The following is a 13,184-nucleotide window of genomic DNA, read 5'->3' on the forward strand; positions in this document are numbered from 1 at the left end:
CTCTGGGGCAGGTCCACCCGTCCCGCCTGGGCTCAGATGGCATCCCTGTACCTGTCCACTGCACTGACAGCTCTGTGAGAACAGACATCCCTCTTGCATCCATGTCTCCCAGGTCCCAAAGAGCTGGCTCTGAACAAAGCAGGTCCCTTAGTCACTGCTGCCGGACTGAATTGATTTGCACAAACCATCACTGGGAAGTAGGCGGAGTAAATTAGGGTGAATTCCTGTGGTAGAATTCAGTGCAGGCACCAAAACCAATGCTTTGAAATAATTTATTGCCTAGGAAAGTGTTCCCAACATACTGCTACTTAAAAACAACAGTGGAAGAGTAAATACAGCTGAAATCCATCTTGCTCACGAACACAGATATGCATAGGAGAAAAAAAAAAACTAAAGGAAAATACATCAAAGAATGTACAGTGGTTGTCTTTGGGTAGGGGGATTATGAATGCTTTTGATGGTTTTTTTCCCCTTTGTGTTTTTAAGCTTTTCTAGAAAACAATTTTTGTTACTGGGAAAATTATTTTCAAAAATATCTATGTCTGAGGGAAAAGGAAAGAAGACATAATGGATAGGAAGTCCTATCGCACTTCAGGTGAGAGCTGAAGCGTTAAGGACCTTTAGGGTGAATAAGTTTCTTTGAGTTAAGGGCTCCTCAACTTCCTACATCGACAGGGCCCCCACCCTTCCTGGTAGACATTACCCTCCCAGCCTCAAACCCCATCAGCTTGCACACCAGGTCCCTGTTCTGCTGATGTGTGCAAGGTGGCTGCCAAAACTCTTGAGCCACACAACTAAAAGGTCTGGATGGAGAACCAAGAGGAAGAAAAGCAATCCGGTCTTCTTTGGCCTGTTAATAATTTCTGCAATAAAGCTGTCAGAATTTACTGCCACATCCCTCAACTTACAGGGAAGGGAGATTCTGAAAAATATTCAGAAAGAAAGGGATGCTAAATGGAAGTAATGACTTCCTCCGCTCCCTGGCTATTTCAAGAAGCGCAGCATTTTATACATTTCGTCTGTATCCAGCCCACTGTGTGAATTGTTCAATTTTAGTGAATATAAAAATTCCATCCAAGGGCTTTCTTAGTTCCACTGCCAAAAGCAGTTCCCCAATCCTACTTCCCATCAGATGTCAAGTTCTTCCATCGTGAGTCCTAGGTTCCTCAGGGTTTCCAAGAGGCTAAACCCTGCAGTGGGAGTGGGGTGGGTAGGTGGAGGCAGCCGCCAGCTCCTGACTGGCTCTCGGCTCAGAGTGGAGTCCGTGGTGGAAATCACTATTTCCAAGTTCACTGGTGACGGGGCAAGGGTGGCAGATGTTCAGTGGTTTGGTTTACAAATGTTAATGTTCACAAATCTGAATTCCTGTTTGGGACCAAGCCCTTCTTGGTCATCCTTTGTCCCAGTCTTCTGGAATGTCCCGTTTCATTTATTCATCTCCTTTCTACCAAAGGGAAGTTCACAGAGAAAACTCAAGCCCCAGAGGTGATTTGGTCTGGAGTACCTGGAGCTCCCTCAACCCCACGTGGCTACCATTCCATCTGCGTCAGGCATCATAATCTGGCCAGGACACCCAAGCTGCCTCCTCCCCAGCCGGCATGCCAGGCAGGTCACTCTTGTTGGGTCCTGGGTCAGCCTCCAGGGGCCTGAGTCAGAACCCAGCAGAGAGTTCATGCTCCCCGGTGGAGGGGGACGTGGAGCTGACCCTCTCTAGCCTCTTCGTGGAGAGGAAGGGGAGCCATTTAGCCAGGCGAACGGCGAACAGCTGATGGAACAACTGCCGTAGATACTTGCGGAACCTTTCACTGACAAAGACGTAGATCACGGGGTTGATGCAACAGTGGGTGTAGGCGATCACTTCCGTCACTTGTATGGCCAGGTCCAGCTGTTTGCTCTGCTCACACTCATGGGTGAACAGGGAGTCTTGGAAAGCAGAAACAAACACAGTCAGATTGTACGGGGTCCAAAAGAGAAAAAAGATGATCATGATGACAAAAATCAGACGCACAGCTTTGGACTTCTTCTCATTTGGTCGTCTGAGCAGAATCTTTATAATCCCTGTGTAACAGACGACCATGACCAACAGAGGCAACACCAGCCCCACGATGTTCAGTTTCAGAGCCTGGAACTGCTTCCACGTGCTTCGGCTTTCAAGAGGAAAATCAAGACTGCAGGTGTAGTGAGTGGACGTCTCCTGGGTCTTGGAAAAGTACAAGCCCGGGACAGAAGCCAAGACGGCCAGGACCCAGATGACAATGCTGGTGATGATACCAAAGGTGACGGTCCGAGCCCGCAGGGCAAACACAGCATGGACAATGGCCAGGTACCTGTCGATGGTCAGCAGGATGATGAAGAAGATCCCGCTGTACAAGCCCATGAAATAAAGCCCAGAGAGCAACTTACACATGTGATTACCAAAAACCCAGTCATCCTTCAGCTTGTAGTCAATCCAGAAGGGCAGCGTGAAGAGGAAGATCAGGTCAGACATGGCCAGGTTGAGGAGGTAGATGCTCGTCATGCTTTTGAGCCTCTTGTATTGCATGAGGACCAGGACCACTAGGATGTTGCCTATCAGGCCAAAGACAAATACCACCGAGTACACGGTGGGCAGCAGCTGGGCCCCAAAGGCCCTCTCCTGTACCTTCTGGCACGGGGTTGCGTCTCCATAGTCGGCTCCTGTGGTCATGTCATAGTTCTTTGGGGTGGTGTAAGTTTCCATCCTGGCTTCTCCCACAGGTCAAGGGAAATGGTTTCCGTGTTTACTTTGCTATTACAGGCAGTGGGTTCTGGGTAACAAGAACAAGGCAGTGATTATATGTCTTTAACCACTTGACAACTGTTTACCGAGTGCCTACTGTGTACCATGCCCTGCTGAGCAAGGGAGACCCAGGTCCTCTCTGCCCTCATGCAACTGGTCGTCTAACACATTAATAAACAAGGCGTATACACATCACTCATTGCTTTGGCAATGAGCGTTGTGAAGGAAAAGTCCGGTGGATGGAGAGCGCAGACAAAGGGAGGCCTCACCACAGTATTCATGACCAGTGCTTCCCCAGTGCTTCCGATGAACTGGGCGCTGGACTTAGTGTTGAACAACCTTTGAGGGGGTACCATTATCACTCCCCATTTTAGAGGTGATGACACACAAACTGGGAGTAGTTAGGACACAAAGGTAGTGAGAACAAGAGCTGGAGCTCAAACACAGGTGTGTACCTCTCAGGCCCATTCCTGAAACCACCTGGCTCTCCTGCCCCCAATCACAAGCATTGACTCTGTACCATGGTGTCCCCAGAGGGATGCTGGGAAGGAAAATAGTCAAGACTGAAAGTCAAAAACTTACAAACGGATCTTTATGGCTTTTGGGGCTAAAAAGATTCTCAGTCAGGGGTGACACAGTGCCCTGGGGACACATGAAAATGTGTTTTTTTTTTTTGGTCGTCACAAAGACTGGGGGACACTACTGTCATTTGGAAGGCAGGTCCTGTAATGTAAAAATTACCCTACACCAAACACCAATAGTGCAGCCATAGTGAAATCCTAGAAGGTCAACCCATCTCTCAGCAGATGAGGACACTGAGGACACCAGAGTGGGCCCAGCCTGGCCCACGTCACACGGTCTTCTGAGGTTACCCAGGTAACACTGTAACCTCCTGTGATAGCCGTGAGGAGGATTCAAGGAAAGCACAGCTAGGCAGAATGGGGTCACATGGTATGGAGAAGACGGGGCTTTGGGGGAAGAAAGGCTCAGAACAGCCTCAAGCCAGGAAGTGTCACACAGTGACCAGACAGAGGCTGGAATTCTCCTAAAATAAGTTTTTGGATATTTTTAACCAGGGTTGCCTCAAAACAAACAAACAAAAAAAACCACTAGATAGCGTGCCTTTGTAGAACTTCCCCAGACCCTATTTTTAGCACTCCTTTCCAATCACTTATTGAAGACGCCTCCACAAAGGGAGCACAGGCTTTGGTGTAACCTACAGGCTCTGTGACCTCCTACCTCTCTGAGCCTCCGTTCCTCATCTGTAACGTGGGAAAGTAAGCCTTACCGTGCAGGGCTACTCTAAGGCAAAGTCTGAGCCATCCCCTGGCAATTATCGTGCCCTCAGTAAATATTAGGGGACCTCCTTCCCTGCAGGGGTCCCGTTCTGAGGCCCAGCACCATCAGGAATGTCCCAGGCTTCAATCCTATTCTGGCCAATGTACCCCACTCCCTACCAGGTCTCTCTAGTTAATCTGGAAGATGAATCCTGCTTGACAGTGATGAACACTGACAGTCCCTTCCATCTGTGCTACACTTTGAAATTTCCAAAATGTGGCCATCAATCTAAATTGATTTGACCTAAACACCAATCAGTAAAGTGAGTGGAACCAACATCATAATTCCCATCTTGAAGCTGGAGTCTCCAGTGCTCTTCCTTCTACAGTGCTTAATGAATGTTTCCTGCTCACAAAATTCACATTTCTGCGGTGGCATTCGGAGATTAAGGCACATGGGGCTGGGGGGTGGGGGGTGGGTTGCTGGGCACCCTGGCTGGGGGACTGTCATTTCCCATCAAATCCATCCCTATGGCTCACTCCACCATCTCCGAACTTGCATATCCCGGTCAAGCCTCTTTCTGGAGAAGCCTAAGCTGCCAGTCACTAAACAAGCTGTATTGGCAATTTCTGATTTTTGCTGCCACTGCCAGTGCTGACAGCTCCGCTTGGCAGTCAGCACTCGTGGGTGAGCGGCCAGGTTTACCGTGTTAGCAGCAGGCAGCCCGGTGAGCAAGGGGTGCAAGGCTGAGCCCGTGAGCCCAGTTTCTGGGGAATTTTGGCAAAGGTGAAGGCAAACTGAGTCAGCACTGTCAGGTGCCATTTGAACAGAGAGTCACCTTCATACCACTCCCCACCTCCAACTCCATTCACTATTTCCCCAACTTGTCAGGCAGCAGGCAACAGCTCCAGAGTATGTTGCTCCTAAAGGGAGATGGGCTGCGGTGAGGCCTTGGAGGAGAGACCAAAGGAGCATGTTGCCATGCCATGTGCCAGCCCTGCTGCAGTCTGCTACAAAAGTCTGCCCCAGGTCACTGCACTAGTGCTCAGCGGCAGCCCTGGAGCCTGGAACTTTCCAGTGCCAGCATCCTTTAACCTCGGAGTTGGGGAAGTCTCTGAACAGACAAAGGGCAGCCTGTGATGGCAGAAGACACCCTGGCCTCGTGGCGCGCAGGAGGTGCCTTACACCGATCCATAAGAGCCAGCAGTGTGTATTCAGCATGTTGGTAGCTTGGAGTCAACCAGAATAGGAATATTTACACATGGAAATCAGGAAACACTAGATATCAGGGCACTGTTTCAGGAGAGGCAGCTATTAAACATTTACCAGCACATCAATGCCCTGCAGTCTGAGTAGCCTAGAGTTGTCCTGTGAGCCAGCTAAAGGGTCAGTGAGCGGCACACAGCCTGGGGGCAGGCGATGCAAACTTCTGGGAATTTCTAATTCTGAAAGTCCGGGACCCTCCAGATTTAAAGGAGGAAAGGTTGAAGTAAATACCTCCAAGTAGCCCCCATGTCCCTGTATTTTCAGAACCAAATTCTGACCTGCCTCTTTGTTAGAAGAGAATGGATGCCTCCCAGGAGGTTACCTGGCCAGCTCCCTGCCTTCCCGTAGGTGAAATCCTACCTCCTCCAAAGACATCCCACAGTCCTGATTTTGAGGATCCTTGGGTCTAGTCTTCTTAAGAAACTGTCTCAGTATCAAATCGTCCTTGCAACTGCGAAGTTTTTCTAATTAATACTTCCCTTTTGCTACAATTTCTTCTTACCCCACGTTTCGGTTTTGTTTACTTGGGGAAATTTGGCAACTGTCAGTGTCTTGAATACCTTTCCAGAGAAAGTGCCTCCTGTCCCTTAATACTGGGTTGACTTTCTTAATTCACCAACAACCAATCATACAAGAAAGCATCCTGTTTTTAGCAAAAACAAAAACCCCCAGAAACAAAAAGAACAACCTATTTTACATCTGAGCACCCAGTCTTAGAAATCCTTCCATCCTCAGTATTGCTATACAATTCATTGCCTTACAGGTGCACGGGTGGGTTACTTACACATTTGCCTGGCCTTCGAAGAATTCCCCACCTTTGAGGAGACAGCCAGGTAAAAAAGTCTTCTCCTGCAATGGGAGAAGGACTACAGTCCAACCTGGCCACATGCAAACAACACTGCCCTCAACAGTGACTGATGAACAGAAAAGACAAGTGCCACTTACACTGTTTCAGGGGATTGTGTCCACGAAGCGTTTGTCTCTGGAGCTTTTAGAATCTTTATGAATTCAAGGTCAAGGTCCTGACTGAGTCAGAAGTCCTCAGCTTCCAGTGTGATGATGGAGATAGAACTTGGGGTCTCAGTCTTTCAGAACAACAAGAAAGGGACAACGTTCTTCTTTCTTGTACCATTGGGTGTCCATGAATGGCCACAACACCGACTGGTGGCCAGTTCCTGAAGGCCAAATGCACTCTGAGGTATTCTGCTCACTCAGCTTCACTTCTCCTTTGGGCTCTGTGCCTTAAGGGGAATGGGTGGAGTTGAGCACGGTGAGGTGGGTGGCAATGAGGTGTTCCCAGAACTTGGTGAAGCAAACAGGAGGGTGGGAATGTGTATGGTACGGGGGCAGGGCACAGAGTTCCTGCCCTCGCTTAGCAGTCTTTTTTTTTAAGGTTGCAAAAGAAGGATTTAAACAGGAAACCTGGGTCCTGTTCCTCAGAACGATCCGGCTCATTCAGCCTGAGAGGGGCAGGAGGCCGCTTCTCTTTGGCACCCCTACGTGCCTGTGCCAGTGACTGCTCCCCAGTCTCTGCCCCACAGCCCCACAGAGTGGTTTGACCACGAAGAGCCTCCAGCCTGGAGTGAATACAGGTCTGCCGGCTGGGTTTCGGCTGTCCCTTTCTGATGCTGGGTTCCTGGTTTACGCAGTGGCCCAAGCTCTCTGCTTGAGATGTGGATGGATCACTGTGTCTTCTGAAGCCTTGGATACCACTCTGTCAAAGAAGAACACTGAATACTTAACGCTCAGAGGAGGATGCGTGAGGTCAGCCTGTACATGAAAAGCATCACAGAGTGCCTGGCACCCGGAAAAGTGGCTGACGCACGAGGCCTGTCAGGATTCTCCCCACAGTTACCAGCTCCTGCTGCCACTGCGCTTGTGCCCCTCTGGGTTTCCATTTCCTTCTCTGTAAAATGGGGGTGCTCGAACCTTCCCCACAGGATTGCTGCAAAAGTGCCCATTTCAGAAATCACAAATGTGAATGTGTTTTGAAAATGTCACTTGTCCCTCAAGGCTCAGTTCCCTCATCTGTAAAATGAAGACTTCAGACGAGGTGACAGTGGGCCCTTCAGTGCAATATTCCCTGAGTCTTCTGGGGTTGGGTCTTCCTTCTTCGGCAGCCCATCTTCGAGAGATGGAGGAAGCAGGAGGCAGAAAGTAACTGACAGACAGCTACGGGCGAGCCTGGAACCTGCCGCCTGATGCAAAAACCAGGCCTGGTATGAGGGGGGCAACAGTGATGGGCCTCACATATCAGACAGTCCTGCATTCAGATCCCAGGTCCACCTTTTACTGACTTTGGGCATGTTATTTATTTATTCTCTTGAGTGTCTCTTCTTTCCTCTTCTGTAAAACAAAGCTAATAATACTTACTTCATAGAGAGGATTAAATGAAGACACACACACACACACACACACACACACACACACACACACACACACCCACCCCCCCCCCCCCCGAACGCATGATTCGGTGTGCTGCTGAAGACATTAAAAATGCCTGTGTTACTTTAGAATCTCTCAGGTTCCAACCCTGATGCAGATTCCAGTAATGTGTCTGCAGGGGATCCCAGGTAACACTGCAGGGGAGGGGAAAGTGGGACGCGGAAGGGAAGGAGCCGATGAAGAGGGTGTTAGAGAGCCAGTGCCGCTGTGAGCCAGGAGCTTGGTCCTACTAGGGAACTTAGGACACCCCTCAGAGTCATCCCAACTTTGGGGCGGCCGGAGGGGTGAGGAAACTGAGCATGTGTCCATCAAATCTCTACCCACTCACTGCTGGTCGAGGGCTGCTTCTTGGGGTATTCTGACTTCCAGTCTGCCTGCACGTTGGTCAAGCTTGCTCCACAAGCAGGGAGCCTCGTATTTTCAGGAAACAGCCTACAATATGTAGAGGTGCATGTTGACATGTGTGGCCAGGGACACTGAATGGCACCCAGGAAATTCCGATGCGTGCCAGCTAGTGTCAGCACAGCTAAACACCCAGCCCCTGCCCCACTACAGGACTCTGCTGATCATCTCTCAGCCCTGCCCCCAGTGGTAGTCAGTGGGAGGTCTGCATCTGCCTACTTGTAGTACTTTGCTGCCAGATGAGTTTCCAGACAACACAGGTTTGCGAGGCCCGCCTCTTCCTTGGTCAAGTCTAAGGAAAGAGACATGGTGAGTCCTTGACTGGCCTTTCAGCTCTGCGCTAGGCTTCTGTAGGACCCATGGCACAGAGAGGACATGCGGGCAAATGTACTTGTTCATTTAACAAATATTGACTGAGTACCCATGATGTGCCAGACACTGTGTTAGGTGCTACAGATATAGCGGTGACCAAGAGAGGCACATGCCATTCTTCGAGACATCACAGACAATTAAGCAAGTCACTACAGTAAGGCCCGGGAAGTACCCAGGGCCAAGGAAGGGTGCACCTGGGTGGTGGGAGGGGGTGAGGGAGCCCTCCAGAGCAGAGGTTCTCAAGGTGAGGACCCTGGACCAACAGCATCAGCACCTCCGAGAACTAGTGATTTGCTAGTGATGCAAATTCTGCACTCCCATCCTGGACCCACTGAATCAGAAATTCTGTGTTTTAACACACCCTCCACATAAATGTTTGGGAACCATGGATCTGGATTTCTGCCAGGCCTGAGGCTCAAAGTTTTATACGCTCTCTCTCTAGGAGAGCTTGGCTGGACCTGATGTGACCTGAGAAGACTTCTTTTGCTTTCAGCTAGAGGCCAAAACAAGAGGCTGCTCAGTGGCCCATTCTGTTTCCTCTTCCTGACACCCACACCCAGGGCACCTATGGCCTTTTGAGGGTGACAGGCAAACTTCTTAATGCAAACATACCCACACACGGAGACTGGTTCAAGATGGTGGACTAGAAGGACATGCTCTCACTCCCTCTTTCAAGAACACCGGAATCACAACTAACTGCTGAGCAATCATCGACAGGAAAGACTGGAACTCACCAAAATAGACACCCCACATCGAAAGATAAAGGAGAATCCACAATGAGATGGTAGGAGGGGCGCAATAACAATAAAATCAAATCCCATAACTGCTGGTGGGTGACTCACAAACTGGAGAACACTTATACCACAGAAGTCCACCCACTGGAGTGAAGGTTCTGAGCCACACGTCAGGCTTCCCAACCTGGGGGTCTGGCAACGGGAGGAGGAATTCCTAGAGAATCAGACATTGAGGGCTAACGGGATTTGACTGCAGGACTTCAGCAGGACTTGGGGAAACAGAGACTGCACTCTTGGAGGGCACACACAAAGTAGTGTGCACATCGGGACCCAGGGGAAGGAGCAGTGACCCCATAGGAGACTGAACCAGACCTACCTGCTAGTGTTGGAGGGTCTCTTGCAGAGGAGGGGGGCAGCTGTGGCTCAACAAGGGACAAGGACACTGGCAGCAGAAGTTCTGGGAAGTACTCCTTGGTGTGAGCCCTCCCAGAGTCCGCCATTATCCCCACCAAAGAGCCCAGGTAGGCTCCAGTGTTGCATCACCTCAGGCCAAACAACCAACAAGGAAGGAACCCAGCCCCATCCAACAACAGACAAGTGGATTCAAGTTTTACTGAGCTCTGCCCACCAGAGCAACAGCCAGCTCTACCCACCACCAGTCCCTCCCATCAGGAAACTTGCACAAGCCTCTTAGATAGCCTCATCCACCAGAGGGCAGACAGCATAAGCAAGAAGAACTACAATCATGCAGCCTGTGGAACAAAAACCACATTCACAGAAAAACAGACAAGATGAAAATGCAGAGGGCTATGTACCAGATGAAGGAACAAGATAAAACCCCAGAAAAACAACTTAATGAAGCGGAGATAGGAAACCTTCCAGAAAAAGAATTCAGAATAATGACAGTGAACATGATAGAGGACCTTGGAAAAAGAATTGAGGCAAAGATTGAGAAGATGCAAGAAATGTTTTACAAAGACCTAGAAGAATTAAAGAACAAACAAACAGAGATGGACAATACAATAACGGAAATGAAAACTACACTAGAAGGAATCAATAGCAGAATAACTGAGGCAGAGGACGGATAAGTGACCTGGAAGACAGAATGGTGGAATTCACTGCTGCAGACCAGAATAAAGAAAAAAGAATGAAAAGAAATGAAGACAGCCTAAGAGACCTCTGGGACAACATTAAATGCAACAACATTCGCATTACAGGCGTCCCAGAAGGAGGAGAGAGAGAGAAAGGACCCGAGAAAATATTTGAAAAGATTATAGTCAAAAACTTCCCTAACATGGGAAAGGAAATAGTCACCCAAGTCCAGGAAGCGCAGAGAGTCCCATACAGGATAAACCCAAGGAGAAACACGCCGAGACACATAGTAATCAAATTGGCAAAAATTAAAGACAAAGGGCTTCCCTGGTGGCGCAGTGGTTGAGAATCCGCCTGCCGATGCAGGGGACACGGGTTCGTGCCCCGGTCTGGGAGGATCCCACATGCCGCGGAGCGGCTGGGCCTGTGAGCCATGGCCACTGAGCCTGCGCGTCCGGAGCCTGTGCTCCGCAACGGGAGAGGCCGCAGCAGTGAGGGGCCCGCGTACTGCAAAAAAAAAAAAAAAAAAAAAAAAAACTTAAAGACAAAGAAAAATTACTGAAAGCAGCAAGGGAAAAATGACAAATAACATACAAGGGAACTCCCATAAGGTAAGCAGCTGATTTCTCAGCAGAAACGCTACAAGCCAGAAAGGAATGGCATGATATATTTAAAGTGATGAAAGGGAAGAACCTACAACCAAGATTACTCTATCCGGCAAGGATCTCATTCAGATTCGATGGAGAAATCAAAAGCTTTACAGACAAGCAAAAGCTAAGAGAATTCAGCACCACCAAACCAGCTCTACAACAAAGGCTAAAGGAACTTCTCTCAGTGGGAAACACAAGAGAAGAAAAGGACCTACAAAAACAAACCCAAAACAACTAAGAAAATGGTAATAGGAACAAACATATCAATAATTACCTTAAATGTGAATGGATTAAATGCTCCAACCAAAAGACACAGGCTCACTGAATGGATACAAAAACAAGACCCATATATATGTTGTCTACAAGAGACCCACTTCAGACCTAGGGACACATACAGACTGAAAGTGAGGGGATGGAAAAAGATAGTCTATGCAAATGGAAATCAAAAGAAAGCTGGAGTAGCAATACTCATATCAGGTAAAATAGACTTTCAAATAAAGAATGCTACAAGAGACAAGGAAGGACACTACGTAATGACCAAGGGATCAATCCAAGAAAAAGATATAACAATTATAAATATATATGCACCCAACATAGGAGCACTTCAATACATAAGGCAACTGCTAACAGCTCTAATAGAGGAAATCGACAGTAACACAATAATAGTGGGGGACTTTAACACCTCACTTACACCAATGGACAGATCATCCAAACAGAAAATTAATAAGGAAACACAAGCTTTAAATGACACAATAGACCAGATAGATTTAACTGATATTTATAGGACATTCCATCCCAAAACAGCAGATTACACTTTCTTCTCAAGTGCACACGAAACATTCTCCAGGATAGATCACATTTTGGGTCATAAATCAAGCCTCAGTAAATTTAAGAAAATTTATATCATATCAAGCATCCTTTCCGACCACAACGCTATGAGATTAGAAATCAATTACAGGGGAAAAAAAACGAAAAAAACACAAACACATGGAGGCTAAACAATACGTTACTAAATAACCAAGAGATCACTGAAGAAATCAAAGAGGGAAATCAATATCTGGAGAAAAATGACAATGAAAGCATGATGATCCAAAACCTATGGGATGCAGCAAAAGCAGTTCTAAGAGGGAAGTTTATTGCTATACAAGCCTACCTCAAGAAACAAGAAAAATCTCAAATAAACAATCTAACATTACACCTAAAGCAACTAGAGAAAGAAGAACAAACAAAACCCAAAGTTAGTAGAAGGAAAGAAATCATAAAGATCAGAGCAGAATTACATGAAATAGAAACAAAGAAAACAATACCAAGGATCAATAAAATTAACAGCTGGTTCTTTGAGAAGATAAACAAAATTGATAAATCATTAGCCAGACTCATCAAGAGAAAGAGGGAGAGGACTCAAATCAATAAAATTAGAAATGAAAAAGGAGAACTTACAACAGACATCGCAGAAATACAAAGCATCCTAAGAGACTACTACAAGCAACTCTACACCAATAAAATGGACAACCTGGAAGAAATGGACAAATTCTTAGAAAGGTATAACCTTCCAAGACTGAACCAGGAAGAAATAGAAAATATGAACAGACCAATCACAAGTAATGAAATTGAAAATGTGATTAAAAATCTTCCAACAAACAAAAGTCCAGGACCAGATGGCTTCACAGGTGAATTCTATCAAACATTTAGAGAAGAGCTAACACCCAACCTTCTCAAACTCTTCCAAAAAATTGCAGAGGAAGGAACAGTCCCAAACTCATTCTATGAGGCCACCATTACCCTGATACATAAACCAGACAAAGACACTACAAAAAAAGAAAATTACAGACCAATATCACTGATGGATATAGATGCAAAAATCCTCAACAAAATACTAGCAAACAGAACCCAACAACATATTAAAAGGATCATACACCATGATCAAGTGGGATTTATCCCAGAGATGCAAGGATTCTTCAATATACACAAATCAAACAATGTGATACACCATATTAACAAATTGAATAAAAACCATATGATCATCTCAATAGATGCAGAAAAAGCTTCTGACAAAATTCAACACCCATTATGATAAAAACTCTCCAGAAATTGGGCGTAGAGGGAACCTACTTCAACATAATAAAGGCCATATACGACAAACCCACAGCAAACATCATTCTCAATGGTGAAAAACTGAAAGCATTT

The 13,184-nt window shown here is 47.1% G+C and overlaps 1 protein-coding gene across 2 annotated transcripts; it reads right to left on the reverse strand.

Moving 5' to 3' along the window:
• Window positions 1–258: 258 nt before the first annotated feature.
• On the reverse strand, window positions 259–9,764 carry CCR1 (C-C motif chemokine receptor 1). Of its 2 annotated transcripts, XM_019946998.3 has the most exons (3): window positions 9,632–9,764; window positions 6,248–7,016; window positions 259–2,786 (listed from the first exon to the last, which is right to left on the reverse strand). In XM_019946998.3, the coding sequence occupies exon 3, from the start codon at window positions 2,717–2,719 to the stop codon at window positions 1,652–1,654; it is 1,068 nt and encodes a 355-aa protein (XP_019802557.1). In that variant the 5' UTR covers window positions 2,720–2,786; window positions 6,248–7,016; window positions 9,632–9,764; the 3' UTR covers window positions 259–1,651. The 2 variants fall into 2 exon arrangements, with proteins under 2 accessions (XP_019802557.1, XP_019802558.1); XM_019946999.3 differs by lacking the exons at window positions 6,248–7,016; window positions 9,632–9,764 and adding an exon at window positions 6,087–6,180.
• Between the last annotated feature and the right edge of the window lie 3,420 nt (window positions 9,765–13,184).

The sequence above is a fragment of the Tursiops truncatus genome, chromosome 10, assembly GCF_011762595.2.
Source record: "Tursiops truncatus isolate mTurTru1 chromosome 10, mTurTru1.mat.Y, whole genome shotgun sequence".
Classification (NCBI taxonomy): Eukaryota; Metazoa; Chordata; class Mammalia; order Artiodactyla; family Delphinidae; genus Tursiops; species Tursiops truncatus.